General features: G+C 46.6%; 1 protein-coding gene across 1 annotated transcript; it reads right to left on the reverse strand.

The window, feature by feature from the left end:
• Positions 1–224: 224 nt before the first annotated feature.
• Positions 225–27,746, reverse strand: LOC119373341 (mucin-2). The gene is made up of 2 exons (XM_037643369.2): positions 27,492–27,746; positions 225–2,406 (listed from the first exon to the last, which is right to left on the reverse strand). Exons 1-2 carry the CDS (start codon positions 27,744–27,746, stop codon positions 1,414–1,416), a joined length of 1,248 nt encoding a protein of 415 aa, XP_037499297.1. The 3' UTR covers positions 225–1,413.
• Positions 27,747–27,775: the final 29 nt, after the last annotated feature.

Below are 27,775 nucleotides of genomic sequence, written 5' to 3' on the forward strand. Positions count from 1 at the left end.
ATGTTCCTGCCTAGTCCTACATAGCATACGTAGTCACACCTCACACGGTTGTCACGCTACGCGACTTGCTTCCGTAAAATACACGCATTACCAAAACGGAAGCCCATAAAAATTGCGAATGGAAATTAACTAATCGCGAGAACAGTACTAAGCGACGAAACATTTATCGAACCGGCACAGCGTTCTAAAATTTGTTATCGGTGTATCAACAACATTGACGAGGAGGTTCACAACTACTACGTGTTAATTACAAATACAATAGCCACGAGTTTTTTTTTATGATTTCGCTACGAGAACGTACGGAGAGCTAGGTCAGGGCAAGAAATTTTTTCCAAACATTTTTGGATTGTTAAGATATCGTACACTTTGTATCGGTCGCGCTTGACTACATAAGACCGAAGACAGCTCTTGTACTTGAAGGGGGAGGGGCGTATGTTGATTGAGGTATGGACGAAAGTAACGGCCATACATTTGTAACCAAATGTTCCAGAAGAATGCGGTGGGAAACGCACCGTGTACACTGCAACGCAGTGAAACACACAGTTCACAGGGAAAGGCTACGCGATACGACAGTGCATCATCCTAAATTACGCCGAACCAACTCGCCCATCAGCCTGTATTTTCGTTAAGGCACGGTAGATTGTTTCCACTAAGCGATGAATACCTCGAAATACTAGAGTTGCGTAATAAGGAGCTTCGTACGGGTTAGCATTTGTGGACACAATCGTTCGTTTGATTGCTCATCCTACATAGCCATCCACGGTGGCATGATAGGCCACGTTCTGCATAGTCTCTTCAACATAGCACTGTCAGTCACGCTTCAAGATCAACCTGACCGGCATTTTCAGCGTTGTATGTGATTTACTCAGCTACGCACTGGCTTTATAGCCAGACCTATACGATCAAGATGTTCCCCATTGATCACAACTCTTTACACCACATGGTAGACCCAGCCCATAATTGCACAGTAACCACGGCACCATCGGGGTGATCGAAGTCCAGCTGGTTGCCACTTCAGTTAGCCAGGATCTGCTATATACGATTCGTTCTCGTCTCTGGTTTGGCTGACAGCATCTCGACGTGAGGTAATCATTGCCAGGCACGAAGTGATCATCTGTGCACACACGACCTCAGTTGATCAGATTAGGTTATCCAGTGGCACAGAGATGCATTTCACTGTCACATCGGATATCGGGTGCAGAATCAGTGCAGAATCATCGGAAGTGCCTGGCGAGTGGAACTTCCAACTGGGTAGGAGGAGTGTTCACTTAGTTTTTTGTCACTGAGCAGTTAAAGTCTACAGCACCAACTTGCGGCGACCACTCCTATCCGCTGCCACCACCTGTCCTCCAGCTTTCGGTGATCACGCATTTAAAGCTTCCTTCCCGCCACGCCAGAGGTCGTCGGTTTGCTTTACACGAAGAGCAGCGCCGTGAGAAGAAACGCGGCCAGCATCGTCGGCAGCACGGCCATGACGCGTCCGATGTTCTGGAACATGGAGAGCGAACCCGTGGGGAACTTCTGCATCAGGTTGCCGATGGGACCCAGGATTCCGGGCATGGAACCGATGGGCGCCACGAGACTCGAAGAAGGCGCCGTCGTCGTGACCACGGGCCTGTGCTGGTGCTGGTGCTGGAGGGCCCAGTCCGGCAGCGGCTCGGTTGTGGAAGGTCTCGACGGCGAAGACTGCGAGGTCTCGGTAGACTCCGTCATCGCCTCGGTCGTGGTGCCGAAGTCTTCCTCTTCCATGTAGGGCGGCGAAGACGTGGTCGTCTGAGACGGCGAGTACGACGAAGACGAGGACGAAGACGAGTACGTCGGTTTGGACAAGGTGATGATGTTCTGGTGGACGATGGTCGTGTTGGCCACCGTGTCGTACACGGAGAGCGGCACCGAAGCGATAGTTCCCTGCGGTGGGTATACCGACGTTGTCGTCGACGGCGCCGTGGTCAGGGGGTAGATATGTATGGAGGTGACGCCCGGGAAGGGTCGCTTGAAGGCCGACGACGCCGATGGAGGTCGGTGGTTGTTCATGAGCACGGCGTGCGAGACGCCGTAGCCAGACGGCACAGCGGTGCCCGCCCAGAAGGGCGGAGGTCTCCTGATGATGGAGGGCTGGACCAGGTTGGAGGACCCCGGAGGTCGCAGAGTCGAAGGACGTCGGGACGGCCGGTTCTTGACAACCAGTACGTCGTGGACGACGCGAGTGTTGTCCCGTTCTCCGTTGCCGTCCAGGACCATGATGGGAGGAGAGATGTAGAGACCGGAGTAGTCCCTAGTCGTAGGCGGTGCCGATGTCGTGGTTGTTGTCACCGGTGACGGCGTTGGCTCTTCCATGGTCCAATGCCTCGGCTGCTGGGCCGTGGAGGTCCGATCCGTGCTGCTGGCGTCGGCCTTCTTCTTGGCCTGCGTTAGTACGAGACAAAAAAGAAATGGAGAATGTCACGCCAATGGGAAAATCGCAAATTCAGCGCACCTAACCAGGCCATTTTTGGGATACCAACTTTAGCAGCGAAACGTGCGCTGTTATACCATACGTATCGCGATCATGCCATTTTTTTTTTTGCTTTAGCGTCTGTTCAGATATCAGAACAATGAAATCCAACTTATATCTTCTATAACTGGCATCTCGAAGAAAAAAAAAAACAGGTTCGACTTTGTTTCGTAAATTCTATCTTCAGGCCCGCCGATGTCGCCCCCTGAGGGCGGAGTGAGCATCGTCTCCGGATCAAAATAATGTTCTTTGCCTGCCTGTCTTCACCCTTCACAATGGCTTCATTTCACAGCTTTATTACTTATTACGTATCGACCGCTGCTACAAGGTGAGAATTCAAACACAAGTACTAACGCTGGCAGTTATTCCTTTTCCCCAGAACTTGTCCAGCTCTGACCCAGCATTCCCACCATATATTATGGTCGAGCCATATCCCCCCGGTCGATGGCTTGATTGAGCAGCGCTCGACTATCCTTCCCGAGCAGAGGGGCGGGGGAGAGGGGTGCGTTAACGCCCTGTTCGATTAGCGCTGCCTAAAGCATTTAGTCGTACTCTACCCGCATTGATCATCAATGGATAATATCTGCTATCACTGGCTAATATTTGCTTAATGATGGCTAATGTCGGGTGAATATGCCCAAATGAATGCTGATGTTGGTTAACGCAGGCTACAGGTGGCGAATCATGGGCAGCTATGGATAACCATGGCTAAATAATCGCTAGTCTTCGCTCACCTTTGACAAATACCCGCTAGTAGGACCTGTTAGCAGTGCCGGTTTACCGTTCTGTAACTATAGGGTAATACCGTACCTCCGTGGTCGGCGCATCGCTACTTTAGTCTGCAAGACTGGTATTAGCCACTACAATCAAATTATCATATGTTACCGTACGCATTCGAACAACTCGCGCAGCTAGAGCTTTTTCGAATCGTGGTTCATTTAACAAGGGACGGTAATACCGTAGCGTAAACGGTACGGTATTATTGTCACTGCTGAAACACCTTAATGTGGACTAAATAAAGATAAGCGTTTGATAGCGTTCGCTAGCTTCTGTTGTAACCGCAACACTGTGTTCAGTGTAACTCCGATTGAGTGCACGCTACAAGTAGACAACAACCCTGGGCCACTTCTGCCTGAATTTCTTGCGCAGTAGTTGCCTATGGTCACAGGTTCTTGATTCGTTCGACTGTAAGACCCGCGTTTCGAACCAAAAGAACACGCGCGCGCAGCTTCATCGCACCTTTTCAAGTGAAATTCATAAATAAATCTGCTTCTAGTGCGTTGGAATAGCTGTGGCGGCCAGAGGGTCCCACACATTCACAAGCGGTCGCATCACGTCCTTATCGCCGTTTGGAGTAAGCTTTCAAGTGTGTCTTATCTGTTGAGCAAATTTCTAGGTATTATGCCTTGATTCGTTGTACCGATATGGTTGGCTTACCGCTCTCCCATAGTAGAGTACCTAGTTTCCTAAATTGTCTAACGTTTTTCTAAACGTAGGCTTACAGCTCTACGATCTCAGAGTACGTTTACTACTCTACATCAACCTTATTTGTACTAAACACACAGGTTGCATAAAGTAGAAGAAAAGATTCTCTTTGCAACCGCGACCGCTACCCGCTTTTCCAAAATGGAGCATATACAGTGCTCTAAATCATTCACCATTTAGTGACATGAGCACCGAGCGCAACTCTCCAGCAGTGGAGTAAATACAGTACTCAAAATCGTGTCCGCTTTACAGCGAACTTGTTACGCTCTATATTCGGTCACAACCAAGGAGGTTTAAAAAAATTACAGCATATCTACGGGTGAATGATGATGAGCTTGGGCGAAGCTCCTGAAGAAATCATGGTTACACCGTGAAATGTTCAATGGTTTCGCCCAGCAGTAATCAAAGCGATACGCCGCCAGGCCCCGGAAAGTCTCAAGTTCTCGCGATCGCCGCAGAGGGCGAAAAAATCGACCGCGGCGAGTTCCATCGATATGCGCGCAGAGTGGAGCTACTGACTCCTCTTTTAGCGGTCGGCTATCTTAGTTTGCATTTTCCCTGCTCGGGGCGCTAAACCACCCAAATTTTACACTTTAAGAAATTGTTTTGCGCAAGCCAATGAATCATTCAAACATGTTATTTTGCTTTGGATAGCTAGATAGTTACTTATGTTTAGACTTAATATGTATAGCTGCTTTTTAATTGAAGTGTCAACGTTTTAGGACTTCAGTGATGACTAACTGGACCAAAATCCAATTTGTATCCATCTTTTCGTGGCCGTTGGCGTTCAAATTGTTCGGCGGCAACGTAAATGCGGAAGCACCTTTCGCTTCAGTTCGCAGACGCCCTTTTATCTTTACAGCAATAGTAGCTGACTCAGTTTACCGGCGAATTTAGGAATGCCGCAGCGATCGAGATCGAGGGGTACGTTTCACGCTTTCATGGAGTCGATCTGTTGATTCCGCACCGTAAACAGGTAAGCCGGAGCGTCAGTTATGCTCTTGTTCAATGGTCCGTCGTCGTTTCTTTGACATTTGTTACATCAACTAATATATTGCTATAATGACGAATACATAAACCACATATTGTTCAGTGTCAGCTTTGCATTGCCGTGTAACTTGCACACGCGACACGTCTGGTTTGTGATTTCGGTGTACTGTACCTAAAGGGATTGCGCGTGATTTTTCAATAGGACGCCTAGGCAATTTGAAGTGGCTATGCGTGCAGCGTTTCTGATAATCGAGCACAAGTTTTTTAAAAGAGATTTTATATCCGCGAGGGGCGCGAACAGCGGTGATTATTGAACGTAATGGTAATCGCATTAGGTGAAAGAGAACGTTCTTTGGGGTTCTTCATGAATGATTAGATTGTGTTAAACATTTAGATTATTATCAGCAGTCCTTAAAGTCAAGGGGGCTTAAAGTTAATGCGGTCTCTGGGGGTCTCATACCCCTCCACCGATATTGAGATCTAAGACTTATCTCGCCAGAATGTAGGGGTGTGTGTGTGTTGGGACCGTCGAGATTGTTCAGAAACTCTTATCATTCCTTGGTTTCACGATTACTATAAAATCTAAATTTTGTAACGAATTTTGCCTGATGAGTATTTTGTACCTTCCACCCTGTAACGGCAGTGGTTTCGCGAATAATATTTCTTATGTCACAAGTGTCGAAGCTTCGTTTCGCTGCTTCCATAGATGGTAATTTTCATTGTTTACTTGATTGAAAGTGTGTATTTCATCTGATGTGTTTTTTCTAAAGCGGATATAGAATTAATGTAATGATGTGTACTTTCAGAATACCAAGATTTCCCTGACTTCTCTACAGAGCTCTCAGCATCAAGGCGTGAGACCAGTAAGTGGGAGCTTTCCAAAAATAAAGCACAATGCCATTGCTCCTGCTTAAATTTATATAGTGATATACAGCATTCTTTTCCAGTGCCCCTCAATATCTCTCCACCAATACAAGAGCCAGCATCCCAGGGGGCACAGGAGCCATTGCCAACAGCACCAACTACACAGAGTAGGTATTCTTCCTCTTATTAAAGCAAGATTAACGCAAGATTACATAGTAATTCCAGTAAGTGTGTCTTCATTCTACAGAACAAAAAGGAATTATTCCCACATGCGTCCCCAATATATAAATATTGGCACTACAACTGGTTAATGATACAGCTCATTACATTAAATAGATGCTTTCATTAAATAAACGCCCTTTTGTTTTAACGTTTTACTATCTGCCACTGGGTGTGTGCCTACTTTTGGCCAGTCATATACGTGGCTGTGTGACAAAAAATACATTTTGCCTGTGTTTATTTTGTTCTCATAACATGCAAAAATACCAAATTAGCCTTTTACACTAGCCTGACCTGGTATTTCAATTTGGGCACAGCTTGCAAATTTCGTAAGGGATGCACACAAAATTCCAGGTAATAATACGTTGCATTAAAATACAAATGTACGCGTTTCTAGTGTACCAAACTTAGCAAACCATCTAACCAGAGTGTAAGTTTTAAAGCTTAGGACTTAACATTAGTGATGTGGCTTTTTGATTTTCCAGGAACCCCAAGAGCCAGGACCAGGACCCGGAAAGTGCTCACTCCATGTTATATGAAGAGGCTTCAGCACTACTGCGATGAGAACTCCCACCTCCATCAAATTGTTGCAAGACTTAAAAAGTCCAAGAAACCAATTGCATCTCATGCGCAGCTTCTTCTTGAAGCAGGCAGGTACCTAAAGAAGGATTTTTTGGAAATTCTAGGAGTGCAAATGCATCTGCAACCACTGAAAAAACATAAGAGACGATGGCCGATGCAACTTAGACAGTTTGCCCTCAGTCTTTACTTTACAAGCCCCGAGGCATATAAATATCTATCAAAGGTACTAAGTAGGGGTGTGCGAATAGTGAAATTTCATCTCGAATCGAATAGTGCCGCATAGTGGCCGAAAATATCGAATAGTATCGAAGCGTGCACTGTCAGTAACGGCAAGAGAAAGGAAAAATCAAGAAAGCTACGGCGTGGTGACAGGTTTGTTACGTGCTTGTTCAGGAGTTGTTTTTTTTTCCAGGTTTTATGGGTGCGCAACCATGTTGACAGAAGAGCTGCCATTCCAGTTAGCCGTGCCACTCTTAACCTCTTGGGCAACAGAGGGTGGTGGTACGGTAGTTAGTTTTTTTTTTGTATAATTGTACAATATGGCTCACCTGACAACGGTCACGTTATTGTGCTCCATGGCCATGCTCTGGGCTCAAAAATCTTCAGGCGCCCGTTCACAGCAGCGTTTTGTTTGAGCACCGGAACGATGGGAGTTTCTAAACGAGTGGTGCAGTACGGCAGTGGCAAATGTGCAGCGTGATCAAATTTTCACATGTGAAGCCAATCCTCAAGGGTTTCGCATGCCAAATTCGGGACGTTCTACGGCACTTGCGGCATACGCGACCGAACTATTCAAAAGTCCGTACCTTCGTTTCGGAAGTGAAGTTGAGAAGGGCTTGCCACTTTTCTTGTCTTTCTCTTTTTTTTTCGTGCTGAAATAACATAACCTCCTCTAAGGTAAACACGTGCTCATTTTCGAACCAGGAAATTGGTGAAAGTTTTAACGAAGGCCTATTGTAACGACGTTAGCGTTAGTTTTAGCCACCCCACCTTCACCAAGTTGCACCATTGGCCTTTGTCGCGTTTTAGATATTCGTACTGTCGAATTATTCGAAAGTTTGAATACTAGCTATTCGAAAGTCGAATCGAATTATTCGATTAGTTAGTATTCGATTCGAATTCGAAACTCGAATATTCGCACACCCCTAGTACTGAGCCTTCCCACAGTGAAGTCCTGAAGGATGTGACTGTCGGCCGTAAATATAAAGACTGGAGTTCTGCCTCAGATTCTCGCGTTATTCAAAGAAAAGGCAAGAAAAAAAATTGGGAAATTCAAGACAGAGCTTGCTGCCTAATTTTTGACAAAATTTCATTAAAAAAAAATCTGCAGTATGACCCTAAGGAAGACATCATACATGGATATGTTGATAATGCCAGAGAAAGAACAAATAGCACAGCGCACACTGCAGCACTTGTGGTCTTTGGGATAGCGAAGAAATGGATACAGCCAGTAGCCTTTTTGAGAGGAGAGGGGACAGTTCGCGCAGGGCCCCTTTTAATGTCATTGAAAAAGCTAATCATTGAGCTAAAGGCATGTGGCCTCTTCGTCAAAGCATTGGTTTGTGACCAGGGTAGCAGCAATTGCGTTATTGCAAGGACACTGGGTGTGAGCCCTGACAGGCCTTTCTTTATTGCTGATAAATAGAAGATTTCCTTCATTTTTGACGTCCCCCACCTGTTGAAATGTATGAGGAATAATCTGAGGAACCATGATATTCCTATTGGTGATAAGGCTGCTTCCTGGGGGCATATTAAGATTTGTATGAATCAACACATCACCTGAAACTAAAATGCCTACCTAAACTCACTGAGGGGACATCTATGAAAGTGCATTTGGTAACATGAAAGTAAAGTGGGCGCTCAGCAACAGTGTCTATCTAGCAATAGAAGCATTCATAGCATTTAATGTTCTCCACCAGAAGCCACAAGCACAGCTGAGTTTGTTGTGAAAATAGATCAGTTTGATTCATTAAACAGTTCTTGTGTAAAGATAGCTGAGAGAAAAATGAGGTATACAATTAATACTTCTACAGGGTACATTGAATTCTTGCATTCTTGGATTGCATGGATTAAATCTTAGATATTCAAAGAACCTAGGCAACCAAGAACCATTTAGGGCTGGCAGGTGACAATTAAAGCGGTTTGTATGCTGTGGGCAGATCTGCAGGAATCCTATAACTTCAAGTTTTTGCTCGCTCGTCGTCTGAATCAGGATCCCTTGGAGAACTTGTTTGGGATCATTCGGCAGCAGCACAGCTGTAACGAGACTGCAAACACATTTCAGTTCACTGCCGGTCTCAGGCATATCATTGTCGGGAAGCTCTTCAAGCTTTCAGATGGCAGCAACTGCCAAGCAGATAAGGCTGTTCTTCTAACTGAGCTAAAGAAATTAAGACTTGATCAAGAAAGTCCTACTGTGGCCGACACCTTCAGCTCAAACCTTTCAGACACCGTAAAACCAGCAGATGTACTTGAATCAAACATAGTTTGTTACGTGTCAGGATACCTAGTACAAGCATTTCTGAAAAAAGCACCATGCTTACAGTGCAAGGATCTCTTGAGAGACAAAAGCCAAGATTTGTCTTCACCAAACCAAATCTCCATGATGTTCAAGGCAGTGGAGATGCAGGACAAGACTCTAGGTAATTTAACAGTGCCCACAGAAGCAGCTTTCAATTTTGTCAGAAAATTGGAAGAAGCATTCTCTGTCAAATAGGTACTGTAGCACACTTGAGAGGGGTGTCAGAGAAACTGCTTCGTATTATGATGGAGGTGACTAATGGCCTATTTTGCAGTGCTCACTGTCGCAAATTGTTTCTGCAAATGTTTGTACTAGGGGTGTACGAATTGTGAAATTTCACCTCAAATCGAATCGAATAGTGGCCAAAAATATAGAATAGTATACTTACACAAAATGTGTACCGCCAGTTACGCCAAGACAAAGGACAAATCAGGGATGCTACGGCGTGCCGACAGTTTCATTACGCACTTGTTTGAGAGTGGCTTTTGTTTCAGTTTTTATGGGCGTGCAAGCATGTTGATAGAAGAGCCGCCATTCCAGTCAGCAGCGCCACTCCAAACCTCCTAAAGACTAACAGAGGGGGGTACAGTGGCTAGTTTTTTCCCCATGGTCGCGCAATACGGCTCATCTGACAACAGTAATGTTGTGCTTCATCGCCATGGGTGCTCCGTGCCCAAAAATCTTCGGGCGCCCGTTCACAGCAGCGTTTCAACTGCGTGCCGCAACGATGGAAGTTTCTGAACGAGTGGTTTGGTGTGGCAGTGGCGACTGCCCAGCGTGAACAAACTTTTACAAGCAAAGCCAATGACCGAGGGTTTCGCAGGTCAAAGTCGGGATGTTTTACGGCACTTGCAGCACACGCGACCGAACTGCGCAAGAAGTCCGTGCCTTCGTTTTGGGAACGAAGTTGTGAAGGGCTTGACAGTATTCTCATGTGTTTTCCTACGTGCGGAAATGACAATCTCTTTTAAGATGAGCGTGCGCTCGCTTTTGAACCAGGATTTCAGTGAAAGTTTTAACGGAAGGCCTAGTGTAACGACGTTAGCGTTAGTTTTTGCCACCCCACCCCAACCAAGTTGCACCATCGGCCTTTGTCGCGCTTTAGATATTTGTCCTGTCGAATTATTTGAAACTTCGAATACTAGCTATTCGAAAGTCGAATCGAATTATTCGATTAGGTACTATTCGATTCGAATTCGACAGTCGAATATTCGCACACCCCTAGTTTGTACATATTAGGATTCTCTGGTATTTGGAATTAAAAAAACAGAGAATTAAGCCAGGCAAAGACTTGGAAGTCTGCTGCACAAATTGACTTAGCAGTTCAAGACTATTGTTTTTGTGCTCATACACTGCTGTGTTATAATTGTTCTAAGCAAAAAGGATAAGCAATCCAAGGAGCTCATGACTTGGTTGTAAAATTTTACTTGTTGTCCATGTGTTTACAAGCAATGTATTGATATTTCCTACAGTATTGTTGTGACCATAAAGTGTTATGTATCTGTGTTGTGAATTAAGCTGGTTACTTACAATGTGGAAACGCACAGAATGATTAAACCATACCTATTGATCTCTGGGCACTTGCCGTGCTGTCAAGTGGGCTATTTACCAAGAAAGGCTGGAATTTTCCCAGCCCACTTGTCTGCGGTCAGCTGCAAGCTGAAACAAATTTTGTGCTACTCCGAGCCATTACTTGCCTCTTTGGACACAACTTAGCCGATTGCCTCTGCAGAGAGAAACTACACATTAGGATAATTTTTCATCCAGGGCAAATTTATTATAGGTTCGCTCCACCAGTTAAAATAGTGTTGAATCCATAGAAATTTAATATATGAATTGTTTTTGGAGAATTACGTGCTGAAACCACGATGCGATTATGACGCGCATCATAGTGGGCACTCCGCATCAGTTTTGACCACCTGGGGCTCTTTAATGTGGACCTTAATCTAAGTACACGTGTTTTCGGTTTTCGCACCCCACCGAAATGCCCGTCACGGCGGCCGCATCCATTTTGTCGCCTAGTTTGCCGCCTGCTATGCTAAACTTGTCAAGAAACAAGCCAGTAGTAAGGAAAATACGGATACGGGTGGTTTCACAATATGAAGTCAAAAGGTCGAGAGAAGTGAGTTTTGCCAGCCACTGAGTTTTGCTCTGCAAGCTATCGTATTCTATCCGCAAGGCTACCGGCCAGGTGATGTCCCAAAGAGGCTGCATAAAATTGGCACGAGGAAATAGGGAAATAATTATAGTGTACGTACACGAGCGTATACATACGTTTCGTAGCTCTTCTTGCTCGTGCGTTCGCGCTTTATGAGCCACTACTTCACGATGTAACCGCGTTGTTTGCTTGTGTGAACGCTCAGTGGTGTACTTTGTCTTGTAATGATTTATGAATATGTAATAAAACATTATCAGGCTCACACATCGCCGGTGTTGTGTGCGTTAATGCCAGTTGAGGCATTGGCGTCTCCTGGCACCTTCGTAGCATTTCACACAATTGGGGCACGGAATACACACGAAAGACAGTTCAGAAGATTCATTACGACACTCGCAGGGCTCGGTAAGTGAACAAAACGTGGCATATACATTTATTTCTTTTGTACGAGCACGGGCGACCGGAGCGCACTGCACAGCAACCAAAAACGAGCGACGGCAGCCATATTGAATTAAGCTCATTTCCGTTTCCTGTTGTACAACGGCATCTCTTGGTCGGCTACTTTAGTTCACAACGCCACCGCTACCCTTATTTTCGTTGCACTGTCAAAGGTACAGTTTCCCTTCTCTAAGTGTATGGGTGTTCTCTGACGCCGCTTTGATTACTGCACGCCATCTAACGTGCAGGGTGCCGCTGCTTTTAGGGGCGAAGCTCCTTATAGCGGCACCCGTTCGTCCCTCGTAGCGTAGTATGTAACCAGTCTTACGCTTTGACCTGCAAGGTGGTGCCGGTGGGAGATTTTTCCTGTGCGTTGTTGAACAATAAAAAATTCGCAGCGTTAGCTAAAAGCCGACTTCTTCTGTCTCTCATTCCCATTAGCAGCCATTCTTTACCTCCAAGGTAGTGCCTGGTGAGATTTCTCCTGTGCGTGATTAAACAATAAAAATTTTGTTCAAAACGCCGTTGATTGATGAAATAAACCAACAAAAGACGCCAGATGTTTTGTAAAAGCAAAACGAAAGAACGCCAGATGTTTCTAAAGCAAAACGAAAAGACGCCAGCTGCTTAACGAAAGACGCCAGATGTTTTCTAAGCAATGGTTTTCTAAACAATGAAAATTCACAGCGTACATGTAAAATTAAAGTGCGCTGCAAGTCGTCATAACTCATCGAACCTTTAGTATAAACGCGCCCGATCTCACGTCGGTGATGATGTACTGGGCAGAATTCACGGAAGATTCACGGTTTACCGATGAACCTCCGCAGCTTCGCCCACTCATCATCATTCACTCCGTGGATATGCTGTGATTTTTTTTTTCTTGCACACATATTGCACACGGATGGATGGATGGATGGATGCTATGAGCGTCCCCTTTAAAACGGGGCGGTGACATGTCTGCCACCAAGCTCGAAGAAAAAAAAAAAGAAAAAAAAAGCTTCCTTGTTTCATGTTGGCCTAATACCTTATCTACATTGATTAAATCTATGTTATTATACCAAAAATATAAATGCACGGTCCATCTCTCTGTCTCTTAAGGCAGAATGACCTTATTTTCCCCCATTATTTATTTTTGTTCTTTATCTCTACTTTTCTGCCACCAATACTCTAACCGCCTCTTACTTATTTCTATCGCGGACGTGTTCAGCTTTCCATTGTTGTCCCTAAAACCCAAGGCTTCATGTAGACTCGTGCCCACACGTATACCTGGGTGAATATCGCCACATTCAATCAGTACATGTTCCATCGTTTCCTTAGTTCCCCCGCAGCATGTACATTGTTCTTCTTCGTTACTGAATCTCGCTTTATAACTACGCGTTCTAGGGCAGCCCGACCTTGCTTCAAACAGTAAAGCGCTTCCCCTTGAATTATTATTCCCTCCTTATTTCGTTTTTTCCCTTTCGGTAGTTACTCAGAGCCGGCTTCTTTTCCATCGCTGCCATCCAATAAGTCCTCTACGCCTCTCTGACCTTCCGCTTAATGCTCCTTGTTGCCATATCGCCCGCCCTGCTAGCCGTATATTTACTGGCGAGCCTCCTAGTTCTTTTTCTCCACTGCGTGTCAACGCTTTTTCTATACAAATACCTGAAAACCTTCTCTGCCCATCTACTCTTCTTCATTTTCCTCAGCCTCTCTTCGAATCTCATTTTGCTCTGAGCTTCCCTCACTTCAAAGCCTGTCCATCCCATATCACCCTTTACAGCCTCATTTGTCGTCTTCCCGTGAGCGCCCAACGCGAGGCGGCCCACCGTCCTTTGATTTACATCCATTCCTGATTGTACCTCTGACTTCATGCACACCACTGAGTTCCCAAATGTAAGCCCCTGGACCATCACACCCTTCCACAGCCCTCAAAGCACCTCGTACCTATTGTATCCCCATAAAGCTCTGTGCTTCATAATTGCAGCATTCCTCTTTCCCTTTGCTACCGATGCTTTCTCTTGTACCTCCATATATCTATCCCCCTCATTTACCCATACTCCGAGGTACTTGTACTCGCTTACCCTCGGTATTTTTTGGCCCTGTATAAAGACCGCATGGTCTTCGTGACCATTGAATACCATCAATCCACATTTTGTTGCACTAAATCCTAGTCCTAGAGCCTCACATTCCCTTCCGCATATATCTGCCAGTCGGTGTATATCATGTTGACTGTCCGCAAATAAGACAATATCATCAGCATAAAATATACCTGGAAGCTTCTGCTCAACCATCGTGCCGACCTGTTTGTGTGACAAATTAAATCCAATGTTGCTACCTTCTAGCGCTTTTTCCATCCTCACCATGTACAGCATGAATAACAGCGGGGACAAAGGACATCCCTGCCTCAGCCCCTTGCTAATTTCAACGCTGTCCTTGCTACTTATTCCTTCCCATTCTATACAAACTGTATTTTCTCGGTATATTTCCCTCAAAAGCTGTATACAGTCATCACCTATGCCCACTTCTTTCAATATATCCCACAAAATTTCCTGCACACATCTCTATGGGACAGCGCCATCTAGTATATTGTCACCCAACTGCAGTTTGCATGCATCTCTATGGGACAGCGCCATCTATTGAATGATACGGGAGACGCGACGGCGGCGACACGTCGCATGGAGCAACGAAAGACCAGGTGATGCTATAAGGAGCTTCGCCCCTAAAAAATTCTCGAGTGGAAGCTCCCGAAACGCCTTGCCATCCAAAGTGAAGCCAGCTTTTGCCCACCAAAGATTTCGGAAACATGCTCTTTTCTGGTGGTGCCTACTTAGAGATCAAATGGCTTTGATCTGTTAGTGTAAATACTATGTTCCTTATAAAATAAAAAATCGTTGCTGCCGACGAAAGTAACCCATCGTGAGGAGGATTGGTGACTTGATATCCAATAAATATGCCATGACTTCGAGGCTTACTTATGAAAACTAGTTACACAAAGACGCACTTGGAGCATTATCTGACCCGTAAAAGTTGACACATGAAACTCCTCTGGCGTGCGAGGAAAACGAGCCGTTTCCTTCGTCGAACGCTGATGGCTTATCGTGCCCCTACTAAGATGGCGGCCGCAGCCGCCATCTTTTGGTGGGCACGGCTTCACTCTTGAGCATTAATTTTTTAACCTCCTTGGTCACAACTTAAGAAAAAAAGTCACAGTTTCGCCGCAAGGGCGAAGCAATGAATGCGATAGCAAGGAACTAATGCTATACGAAGTGAGGCTCGCCAATGGATACTCTCAGTTTGAACATCGCTTCTGTTGCAAAGGCGGCCGAAGCAGCGAAGGAAACTAGCGTGCTTCAAGTGTCGAGCTGTGACACTTGATAGTTCGCGCTCATCTTCTGTTTGTTCGGTTAGCGGCGTCCCTTAAGATCGAGTGACTTTCGTAAGCTCCGTAACATGAGCGCGGACATCACGGTGAAAGCGTGAAACATTCCTCTTCCCCTCACCCCGAGAAAACTGCGCGAGCAGACAGCGGAAGGGCAAGCTTCTCCCGTGCTCCCATGCGCAAATATAAGAAGAAGCGAGCGAGCTCGCCGATGACTTTTAAATGCACCCGTCGGGCTCCTAGCGCCATCTCGCTGGTAATGAAGAAACGCTTATTATCGCCTGCTGTCTCCGAGTCCGTCCAGCGCTAAAGGGTGTGTATATAACGCTCGCCGTTAGCTACGTGGAGGATCTGCGTTTCGTGGCGTAGTGGATAGCGCCGCTCGCTGCGGAACAAGAGGTCCCTGGTTCGATTCCGCGCTTCGGAAGCATTTTTGAGAATTATTTTTCTTTGGGGCTTTTATATATATATACATACTTATACATATACGGTGCATGACGACGGCGACGGCGACGGCAAAATCCAGCCGAGACTGTCCATATAATTGCTATCGCAATAAAACGCGCATCTCCACGAAGTGAATCATGGCGAGTGGGCGAAGCTCTGGGTATCGTATGGGTGAGTCACCGTACGTTACCCGAGCGTCGCCCCTATAATGTAAATTGAGTGGCATAAAGTGACATAAATAGTCGATTACAAAGCTAGGTCCTAAGGTCTATAATGTCTACTTTAAAGTCGCCGACTAGTATAAAGGGTTTGTGCTTGTAACTGTTTTATATTGTTCTGTCACAATTATGGTTGATGTTCGTGTATTGTAAACCTTTTTTTATTCACATACACACATATATGTTTCGACTATAGCAACGGTTTTCTATATACCGTGACAGCGGAACGTGAGAGTCGACGACAAAGCTAGGTCCTAAGGTCCGTAATGTGTACGTTCAAGTCGCCGACTAGTATAAAGGTTAGTGCTTGCAGGTGTTTTATTGCGATTGCAATTATATGGACAGTCTCGGCTGGAAAATGTCCGTCCCCGTCGCCGTCATTCACCGTATATGTATAAGTATGTATATATATAGAAAAGCCACAAAGAAAAATAATTCAGAAATTCTTTCCGACGCGCGGAATCGAACGGGCGACCTCGCGCTTTGCAGCCCGCCGCGTTAGGCGTTAGGCCACGACAGCACCGTCTTTCAGCCTGCTAACGGCGAGCAATTTATATACACCATGTAATTCAGCATGCTTTCTTAGTGGCCACATAGATGGCGCGATGTGCGCGTGTGTGGCGTGCTTTAAAGATCGTCGCCCCGCTCCAGCGAACGCCGTTGCTCTTCGCTCTACAGGGCGTGGTCGCTTTCGTGCGCTTATCTCGAGGAAAGAAGGGGCGGCCGGTGGGGTGCATCGCTTCGCTCGCTGCAGCGGCCGCGTTTGCGAAAGGAGCGCGCTGTTCAAACAGAAATAAGTAACAACTGTGACAATTAGTTCGCGCTCGTCTTGTGTGTACCTGTTCGTTCGTTTCGTGCGTCCTGCTTTATGTTTGAGCAGTGCGCTTGAAGTGTCGAGCTTTGACGCATTAGTTCGCGCTCGTCCTGTGTGCGTTCTTTTCGTGCGTCCTTTGGGCTCGAGCGACGCGCTGGCAATTTCGAGCTGCTTTCCGTTCTTCGCGTTACATTACATTTTATTGCTATCGCATTCATTGCTTCGCCGTTGCGGCGAAACTGTGACTTTTTTATATTGCTTTGTCACAATTATCATTGATATTAGTGTAAGTTGAAACCCGCAATAACGAAATCGACGGGGAAAGCATAAAATTTCGCTCTTGCGGGAATTTCGTTGGCGCGAGAATGCGGCAAGAAAGACATAGAATTTACAAAAAAAGCTGATTTTATTTCCAAAGTCAGTAAGTTTGCTCTGGCGGGCCTTACCATGCAGCAATTTCATGCTTCTCGATCGGGAATCTCGTTTGCCAGGGCACAAAGGTCGCCCCAAGCACTGGTCAGTGACGGCGGCACTGCGCCGTCACCAGTACCGTCATCAAGGGCGCCTACAGGCGAACCATCTTCCGCCTCCGCTGGATCAGCGCGGATCAGCGCAGAATCGTGGACAGCGAGCTGCACGCAACGCCTAATTCATCGGGGATGTCCATTTTTTCCTGCCCTTTTCCACCTCACTGATGATTGCAGCCTTATCTTCCAGCGTGATGAACCTCCGCTTTTTCGTTGGAGGCGGCATCTTCGCAGGCAGCGAAATCGGACGACGCAATCGCAACACGGTTCACGTTGCACCAAGCGACCACTCCACAAATGGCTCCACACACGCGACCATGTGCGCGCAAAGCCGACAAAGCCAAGCACAGAGCCAAGCCAACGAACGAAACTCCATGAGGAATGTGGATTTGGCTACGTAGTCCGCGATAACGAGCAGGTGTTTCGGCAAGCCATCATCATCATGGTTGTCGCCAGCTTTGTTTCTTTGTAAACAATGATGGCGGCTGCTTCTCAAGTGCGCTGTAGCGATAGTTTTGCAAAATTTAAGTGTAGCATGAATGCATTTCAGCAGTTTTCGAATGTAGTTAGTGTTGCGAGAGTAGATTATTTGTGCACTCGTGTTTCAAAAATTTCGTTAATGAGGGACTGCGGTATGAATATCTTTCGTAGTCGCGAGTTACGAAATGCATTGACTCCTATGGGCGTTCGCCGGTGCTCCGAAAATATTTCGTTGCGGTGAGAATTTCGTTCCCTCGGGATTTCGTTATCGCGGGTTTCGACTTATTATTAAACCTGATGTTTCGATTTTACACGGTGCTGTGCAAGCACGGACACGGACGCCAAACCGATGGACGGACAAGCCTCGGCCTTAAAGGGGCCGACAACTGATTTTTCTCGACCCAGTTTTTTACGGCGCGACAGGAAGCTTACCCTTCGTAGCGTTTGTAGCTGCAGTGGTTTATCCTAAAAGCACGTAGTTATTTTATAAGCAGTATTTTTCGACCTGAAAGCCTCCAAACACGCATGAAGGCTTGCTCCAGCAACGCTGAGAATTGATAGCAATGCCGCTAGCCCTTGTGAAAGCTGTCGTTGTTCTGCTTTCGCAGGAGTTACTGTAGCTATGCTTAACCACCTTTATTTCGAGCTTTCCAACCATTTTTGAAAATAGCAAGCTGTTACAATGATATGATGTGGCTTTACACACCTTCTCGATATTTGTACAGCGTTGTGCGCGCCTGCGACCAAGGTTGCCTGCGCCTGTGTCATGGATGGCTTGTCGCGGCATGGGATCATTACGGCAAGCGAAGGCAGCGCCACTTTGTTGCATACAACTAACGCAGGCCTATATGTACATTTTTATGGAGTAATATCTTTTATTATGAAGAAATGAACAATATTTCAGTACCAACAGAAGAGTCATCGAACGCATACACCCAATCAATGGTCACGTGACCGGCTTCATCGGACCGTGTATGATTTCGCCGCCAGAGGCGCCAAAGGTCATTTTTCGGGACTTTCAATGAAGAAATAAAAATATAAATCCACCTCTCACGAGATAAACAGGGTTGGTTTGAGTCAATGCGATGGACAATCTTTCCATCAGTGCAGTCATCTCATTTCCTGTTCTGGGCAGTTGTTGGTCCCTTTAAAGAGACACTAAAGGCAAATAACAATTTATATCAGAGTGAAAGCTCAATGTATGACAACGTCTAAAACAGCAATATTATCAACAGCAGTGCCCTACTTACCGAGAAATTAAGCTAAATGTATCACACGATGAGCGCCACGAGCGGAACATTCTGGAAATGATCCCGATGACGTGAGAGAGTCCGACTACAATTAATCACTCGTAATAAAACTAGCTGCAACAAGAAAAAGAACCTTCCGTGCATCAAGAGGCGTAATAAAATGCTGCTTGTTCGTTTCTGTTTGATTCATGGAAAAAAGAACCTCTTTGGCGTTGCCATGGGAAACAGCGCGCGTGGTTCAAAGGTTCCGTTTTCGCCGAACTGCGCTTCGGCCGGCGCCCGGCTTCGCTCACGCGGTCGCGTCTCAGTGGTAGTTTCGGTATCGCTAACTGCCGCCTGTGTTTTGCGCGCTCATGAAAGTTGCTGTGACAGAAAGTTCGACAAAATGCCGCATGCATGTGATGTTACCGGATGCCCGAATGGTGCACGCCACCAGTGCACGCCGCCGCGCAGTAAAGGCGGGCAACGTTGGGCACGGCAAAAGTGACGTGAGAAAGACCACTTTCAGGCGGGTGATTTGAAGTGCGCTAACGCGATGCGGGCCACTAAAACGTGACTTTATTTCAAAATAAGCACTTTCTTGGCACAAAAGTAGCACTACGAGGTTTCTGGACCGCTATTTCAACAATCAACGTCGACTTATTATTTGCCTTTAGTGTCCCTTTAAGGTGCTTCGCCCCTAAAAATGCCAGCTCCGTCCACCACACCAGTGCGCTAGCTGGTTCCCGCTCGAATTTCCGTATTTTTTTATCCACTAATGCAAATACTACGCACATGAAGAGATAAAGGTTCGTCGTTACTACCTAAAACACAGGGTTTGGCCGAGCAGCTGTGTCAAGATCCCTGACGAAATTTGCCGGCATTTTCAAGTTTCTGACTTAGAAGCAATATTAATGAGAACTAACACAATAATGTCAAGGAAAGTATAGGGGGTGTTATGTGTAGTAATGTCCATTTATATCCTAATTACTACAAATAACACCCCCTATACTTTCCTTGGCATTATTGTCTGTTAGCTCTCATTAATATTGTGTATAACAAAGAAAAGAACGAGCCCCTAAAAGTAATTGTCTGTGCTTGACTTAGAAGCAGTGACACAAACGAGTGTCTGTATGGATAGATGGACTATCTGAGACACTCGTGAAGTGCTTGACGTCATTAAAATAAGTAGGCGCTGTTGGACGCAGCACTTATGCAAATTTTCTGTGGGAGGGACAGCGAAGGCTGTAGGTGGAGCGGACATTTTTTTTCTCAGCTTGTAACCAAGGGGGTTTAAGACGAAATGCTAGAGTGGAAATTATGCCTTGCTTGTAATCGTGCACAGTTGGTCGGGATTTCATCGGGTACGCGTCCTCACTATAAAATGTGGGCCGATGCCGGAGACAGGGCCAAGGGACAGGAAGAGCACAGTGGACGGCTTCTCCAACAGGCGCCACATGACTCAGTAAAATGACATCAACAAGTAACGATCACATCATTGCGTGCAGTCAGGCCGGACGTGACGAAGTAATCACAGACGTCATAGAAAAAAGTACTAATACCAAAACCGCTACGGTTATATTTTTGTTCGCCTCCCTGCAGGAATTCCCACACGCAGCCAACCGACGCAAAACATCATGTTCAAAAGACACTAAATTGAAACATTATAAATCACTCAATACCCGCGTCGAGCGGGCTAATGCAGTGCACTTACGGGGAATACGCTTCGTAACCCTGAGTCACACTTTAGGGTTCGCGATGCTAAACGGGAAAACAGAGCGCATTTGTAGCAAAGAGGGAATTGGGACAGACTGCGAGTGTGTTTTTCGAAGTTGTGGATGAAAAAGAAAGAACATTGATAATTATCATTACGTTACGTTGAATTATGCGTAAAAGAGAACATGCATCGTTTCAGCTGGCTTAACACCAAGGGACAGCGGAGCTGAGGGGAAGCCTCAGCGATGGAGTGCAAAGTAATGCAAAGCTAGGACGTTATCACTAACGTCACACCACGTTGGCTCGGCGCGGCTGCACATTGCACTCCCTCCGATCTACCACCTGCGCCGCTGCTCCCCATCTCCGCTCACCCCCTACCCTCTCCGCTTAATTACCTGCATGTGCACAACTTCCAGATCGCCTCCGCTAAACTATGCTATACTCTCGCTCCCCCCCTCCCTTTCCCTTCTCCTACCTCTCATTCCCCATTCCAATCCCTTGCTTATACTTAGAGCTCCATGTTTTCGGAGTTCATTTTTCTTGAAATTCGGAGGGTGTTTTTCGGAGTTTAATTTTTGGAGTAAATCCAGCGTTTATCGGAGGTTATTTGTCGTAAATCTCCAATTCTGCGAAATTCGGTGTTTAATATTGCATTATAAGTTGTTACAATGTCTTATAAAATTTTATTTTCAATGAAGATGCGTCGCATTGTTGGTGATAATCCTGTTTTTCACATGCCCACTTATCTATTTTGCCAACACGGAGAAGGAAGGTTCAAGCTCGCCTTCGACAGCTCCACAGTGAGATATAGTTGACTTATTTTAAGGGCGCAGCTGCTTAAGCTTGAGCCCGTCGTCGTGTCAGAAAACCCTGCGGGTATGCGCCACAGAAAGCGGGTATGTGCCAAGCATCTCCTAGCACAGCACAGCATGCGTAGTAGAGAATAACCATGGGGTGGGAAGTGAAGGCGAGGAGGAAGGAAATAAGGAGAAACCTCATGGAACGCGCAGCCGCGCCGTCTCCTATATTCGAGAGGAGTGGCTTTCCTACCCAAGTGGACGCGTCGGCGCGCAAGATGGCGGACCTACGCCCAACTCTGCTACCGTAGGGAGCTTATACGGTAACTCCAGCACTAACAACTTGACCGCTGTCAAACGTCAGCACCATATTGCGTGAAATGGTGTTCAGATCACAAGGTGCACGATTAGAGTACCATTTGTGCTCTTTTACGGGAGAAGGTTGGCTATCCTGCCCAAAATGAACACGTCGGCGCACAGGATGGCGGACATACGTGCAAATACAGGTCGACACTGTATCAAATGATTTACGCTTCACACATTCATAGAGCACGCAAGCTGTGTCCCATGCTGCTAAACCAGCGTTGTTTCTCTAGGTGTCCACAATATTTGTCGCTGAATACTTAGCTATTGTCTGCAAAACAACAAGACACGCAGTGTTTCTAAAAATATCTAAGGTTGAACGCATCTGTCCTTTAATTTAACATATTTCTGTTGCAAAACCTAAAATATGCGAAGTAGAATTTACTGCACAGAAAATGTTTATTTATGTCATTAAGAGGAAGCCTTGTATCACGGCCGCTTAGGTGGGCGCGCGCTTCGAGGGTGCCTTTACCGCGTGGCCTCCGCGATGAGCTCCGACGGCGCAGCGCAGCCGGAACTAATCGCGAAGGCCACGCTTTTATCAAGGACCTTCGCACAATAAACTCCGGCAGATATCACGAATCGATGCAGTGTGAACTGTGTGAACCAGTCAACGAGGAGCTGCATACACCGCACTGTTTGGCTTTGAGATCAATCAAGGCATTCATAGCATGACATGTCCTTCACTATCGCACATTTGTCAGACGTGCACGCATGACCTGTCATTTACGTTTGTCATACTCATGTCATCACAATTTTAGTATATAACAAGTTAATAAAATGGCTGCGAGAGCCCTAAGATTGTGCCATGTCCAACATGAGATTCATGAGATGACTCATGTTATGACGTGTCGTTTATGTTCCTTATACACACATGTCATGTCATGCCAATTTCGGTGTACATACATCAAGTTTTTGAAACGGGCGCGGGAGTACCAAATTCTACCAACACCACGTCATGTAATTGAGCACGTATTGAATTGTATGCCATGATCGTCATGTTACGACCTGTAGTTTTTTTCTCTCCGTGTACTCATGTCATGCATACTTTGGCATATATCAAGTAAATGAAACAACAGCGAGAGCACCAGTACCATTCCATGAAAACCGTGACGAACATCACATGCATGCAGGCCCATAGCCAAGGGGTGGGGGATGGCCCCCCTCCCCCCGAAAAAAAATCCTGGCTACGGGCCTGTATGCATGGCATCATTTTCATGTTTCTGTCAGTCACGTTCCTCGTGTACTTATGTCATGCCATACCAGTCTTGATTTATATCAACTTAACAAAAAGGCCACGAGAGCACGAAAACGTAGGTGTCTGGATAGATAGATAGATAGATAGATAGATAGATAGATAGATAGATAGATAGATAGATAGATAGATAGATAGATAGATAGATAGATAGATAGATAGATAGATAGATAGATAGATAGATAGATAGATAGATAGATAGATACTTTCAAAGTGCCTTTGTTTCGCTAAGAAATGCTTCACATTTAAGAAAAATATCGAGTGAAATCTGGCGCCACCGCCTATACGAGTTTTTTCTTTTTTCTGAACGAGAAACGCTGCTGTCCTTGATATAAGCGTTGCAAGTCAATACCGGCCGAGACGCAGCAAAGTGCGTTCACGCTCTTCAGCCGGAGTACAGTCTTGCGCAAGTGACACTCCGCTTGCTTCGTTTAGATTTGGTAATATACAGATGAGTTATTCTTTTGGACTAATTGGACGCCCTGGACATTTAGAGCGCGGACACCGCGCTGTAAAGGCCTCCCACCACATCGTAGGCTATGGATGAGGATCTCTTCTCCTGGTCCCCTCTTCTCCACTTCTCATTCATTTCGTCCCCTGCCCCGCCCCACTGCAGATACTCCGCCGGGCTCCCAACAAGGGCCGCATAGAGGGCGTCTTTTCCTCACGTTCAACCGACTACACCTAACCTTTCCTCCCTTTATGCACTTACAAGGCGTACTGGCTGGAATTTTAGACATTTTTGGTATTGTTGCTCTAAATAAAAAATCCTCCGCTAACGTCGTTCTTGTGTAGGCCCTGCTGCAGTTCTAAATCCGCCGCTCAGTGCAGCTCCACTACCACGAAACCTGAGGAATTGCGTAGAACGGGCAACACAGCCATTCCCTTGGCTACAATCGACGGCCGTTCTGGAGGCGCGAGCTCGACCGGCCGTGGGAAATCGCGCACTTGCCGAGGCGGTGGCGCCCTCTCTTGCGGGCGTGGGTAAGAGCCGGCTGTTTCAGAAGCATTTATCGCGATTCTTGGTTATGTCTGTAGTTTATATTATTTCAGACCTTGTTCGTTTATTTTAACCCGGTTTAAAGCATTGCTAGCCTTGTTATGGCCTGTATTGAGCGCTTTATATAAGCGTGACCACCCCACATGAGATCCACGGATGGACGACAAGCACTTAGAATGGCGGGACCCGGTTATCGCGAAGCCGGCTCCACACGCAGCGTGGCGCACATGATACGCTCGACCCGCAAGTTCGCGCACGCGCACTCACAGTTGATGCAGCGCGATCGTTGCAATATTTATACCTTCCGTATGACCATAATAAGTACCACCAGCGTGGCCAACTAAACACCAATTCGGCTTTCGCCGGTGGGAGGCGATCGGTACACGTTTCGTACGCGCGTCGCCGGTGGACGATGTGGCCCAAGTTGGATCTGCTCCCGCGACATACAGGCCCAGGCGCGCGGTGCGCATTTGCTGGACAGGGTGACATGCATTAGCTCGATTAATGAAGTGGACGGTGTGTTGTATACTAAACCAGTTTGTCAGCACCGAACGTTTCGAGAGCTCAATGACGGTGACGTCACGCGGAGACCGCCATAACCTGACACGTCCGACAATCACATCCTGCATAACGCTCAATTACGCTCTGGTAGTCAGACCATCTGGTGGATTCTGGCGTGCGCTACAGCGGCATACCAAGAGTCAGAACAGCTCAGGTCTTATGCGACCCTCTCAGGGGGGAAGCAAGCTAGCGTAATCGTCGTGTTATACCGTTTGTGGAGCCCACCGTAACACATGCCCACCCTCTGCATTCAGACCGACGGTCTTCTGTAGGAGTAGCGGAAAAAGAAAGAATAAAAAGAAACTAAATGTGTCTTTAACGGCACTCAGAAAAGTCGTTTTGCTACTTTTCTGTATCTGTGTTTTTCTCTCGTTTGAAATAATATATCTCGAAAGTTTAATGCGGAATATGCGCATTCATTGCGCGCCCCTTGTGTAGGAAAATGGAAACAACCGCCACGATCACTTGCACGTCGTCATGGCTGAACGTAGTGTACTCGAATATCAGTGGTACAGACGAAGCCTTATTTCTTAACAAACAGGTGTGAATGTAGTGCCTCTCGTTCACCTTCGACTTTGCGCTCCTACAACGCGTTTACCTCCTGGGTCAGCACCCCCTTAAATGGACACTATAGAGAAAAAAAATCCTGGGCTAACGTCGTTCTTATGTAGCGATTGGTGTATTTAGCGGTGTATTTAGCTGCATTTAGCGCTAAATCCTGCGCTAAATGCAGCTCCCCTACAGTGAAACTTGAGAAGTGCGTAGCACGGGCGCCCAGCGATTCGCGTTCGGCTTATCAAGCCGTCGATGACGTGAATGTTTGAGGTAAGCATTTAGGGTGTCCCCGACAAGAGCAGAAGAATCTTGTTAGGGACATTCGCAAAACTCGGTGTGCGGCATGCGCGCTATTTTTTGCTGCGCTTTATTGAATTCCTGCTTGTTACGGCAGTTGAGATACGTGTCGTCTGCAGCGAGTTCCGTCAGCTTGTTTCCCCCTACAGATGCAGCACCAAAGGCGCCGGAGAAGTCCCGATGGGAGGAGCAGTCGTGCCCTTGGCGAGGCGGTGGCGCCGTCTATTGCGCGGCGCGGGTGTCAGCCAAATCTTTGCGAAGCGTTTTTAGCCATTTTAAGTTAATTATTGCGATTACGTCTTGGTTATTTCTGTTAATTATATTGTTTTAGACCTTGTTCGGTTATAATAACGCGGATTTGAGCATTGCTAGCCCTCTTTTAGGCCTGTATTAACCACTTGATTTTGAACGTGATCAGGCCGCACGAGATCTATGGATGGACGAAAAGCCGGGCCCCTAAAGGGCCACGCACTTAAAACGATCTTTTCTCGTATTAGTAAACTGCTGTTTCACGATTCCAAAACATCACGCTCATTGCGAGAAGACGCTCGGTAAGCAAGAAAACGCGCAAAAAGAAAGTGCAGGTGGCGACGCCACGTTGAAGTGCCCGCACCAGTCGCCGTGACGTCACAGATTGTGACGCCGTCTACTAGTTTATATATTGCTCGCGATCGGTAGAAATGAAGTACGTTGTTTTCTGAGGGAGCCAGAGAATTAACATACAAAGTTTCAAGAAATTTCGTTGAGCCAAGCTGGCCAAAAATACGAGAAAACAACTTGAAATTCGTGGCGTCACAATTGAGGATTTCGGCGGAAAATTCAGAAGCGAAACTTTTGACATTGATTTTTTTTCAGTTAATAATGAACCTGTTGTGATGAAATTAACGACACTGGAGTTTGCAGAGTATAATTTATAAGCTACACGAATTTATTGCTTAACTTTAGTGTCCCTTCTCGGCCCTACCGCCTGCGCTGCTGCTTCTCATCTCCGTTCACCCCTCCTCCTCTACGCTTGACCACCTGCATGTGCCCAACCTCCAAATCGTCTCCGCTAAACTATGCTATACGCCATTTTCCGGACACCCTCAAGCGCCGCCATCTTGGACTGATAACGTTGCACTTTTGTATCCGTATCAAATAAACAAACAGTGCTACGGTGAACTAGCACCCACGAAAACGCTTGGGCCGGTACATTCAACGTTTCATGACCCTGATCATTTCATATTGCGACGTAGAAAACCGGCAAAACAATCGCTTATCAGTCCAAGACGGCGGCGCCCATGAATCGAAAATAAAATCGTGTATACCCTCCCTCCTTCTTACCCTCACTTCCCTTTACAACCCCTGTTTATACTATACTGTACATGGCTATGCTATACTTTACCCTCTCCCCGCTTTTTCCTCCTTACCCTCACTTGCCTTCATACATAAGTGCTAGCTCTTGGACCAGTTGGTGCATCATGTACTTCAAAACGGGGTACCAGCGAATACACAGAAACACGCACACAAGAAGGCGTTACACACGGACGAGCGTTAGACTTTCAACTGTAAGGCATGTTGGGAGACGCTGCCGCGCGGCAAAGTCCGCTACCGCGTCAGCCGGGGTGACAGGTTAAACCGCGTCGGCCGGGGCGGCCGTCTTTATTGGAAGCCTTGTGCGGCAATGTAATTTTCAATAAAGCACAGTTGAAAGTCCAGCGTGTGTCCGTGTGTAACGCCTTCTTGCCTGTGTGTTCGCTGGTAGCCCGTTTTCAAGTTTCTGTAATATGCATAGCTATGCTATGGTTTACCCTCACCCTTCCTCCTTTCCCTCACTTCCCTTTCCCACCCCATTGCTGTACTATACCAACATAGCTATGCCATGCTGTACCCTCTCCCCACTGTTCCTTCCTGATTCTCACATCACTCCTCCTCACCATCGCTTCCCCAGCCCACCCCTTTATACCTTTATTATATTTTTATACCTTACCACACATAGGTATGCTATGTTTTACCCTCTCCCCTTCTCCTTTCCCTCTTCCTCACCCTTTCTTCTCTTTCCCACACACTAGGTACGTTTAGGCTAGTGAGAAAACCAATAGCACACGCGACTGTTTCTCAACAGGGTCTCTTATACGCCTCACCTCCTTGGTCACCTTAGCTACGTCCTGCAGCGTCGGTGCTCGGGCAACGTCCTTGCGCTTCCGCGCGTAAAAGTAGAGCGTGCTCCAAGGACCTCGGGCTTCTCTGAACTCGGCAGGGCTCGCACTCCGTACCGTAGTCGGCGCTGGGTCTCCCTCGCGTGTCGATGCCGGCAGCGTCAGCGCCGGTCCCAGAAGTAGGACCATGAGCAGGAGTAGTCTATAGACCACGGCGTGTCTGTGTCCGCGGGCAGCCATGCCTGTAGGCACGTGAAAGCAGAAAAAAA

The sequence above is a fragment of the Rhipicephalus sanguineus genome, chromosome 11, assembly GCF_013339695.2.
Source record: "Rhipicephalus sanguineus isolate Rsan-2018 chromosome 11, BIME_Rsan_1.4, whole genome shotgun sequence".
In the NCBI taxonomy this organism is placed as follows: Eukaryota; Metazoa; Arthropoda; class Arachnida; order Ixodida; family Ixodidae; genus Rhipicephalus; species Rhipicephalus sanguineus.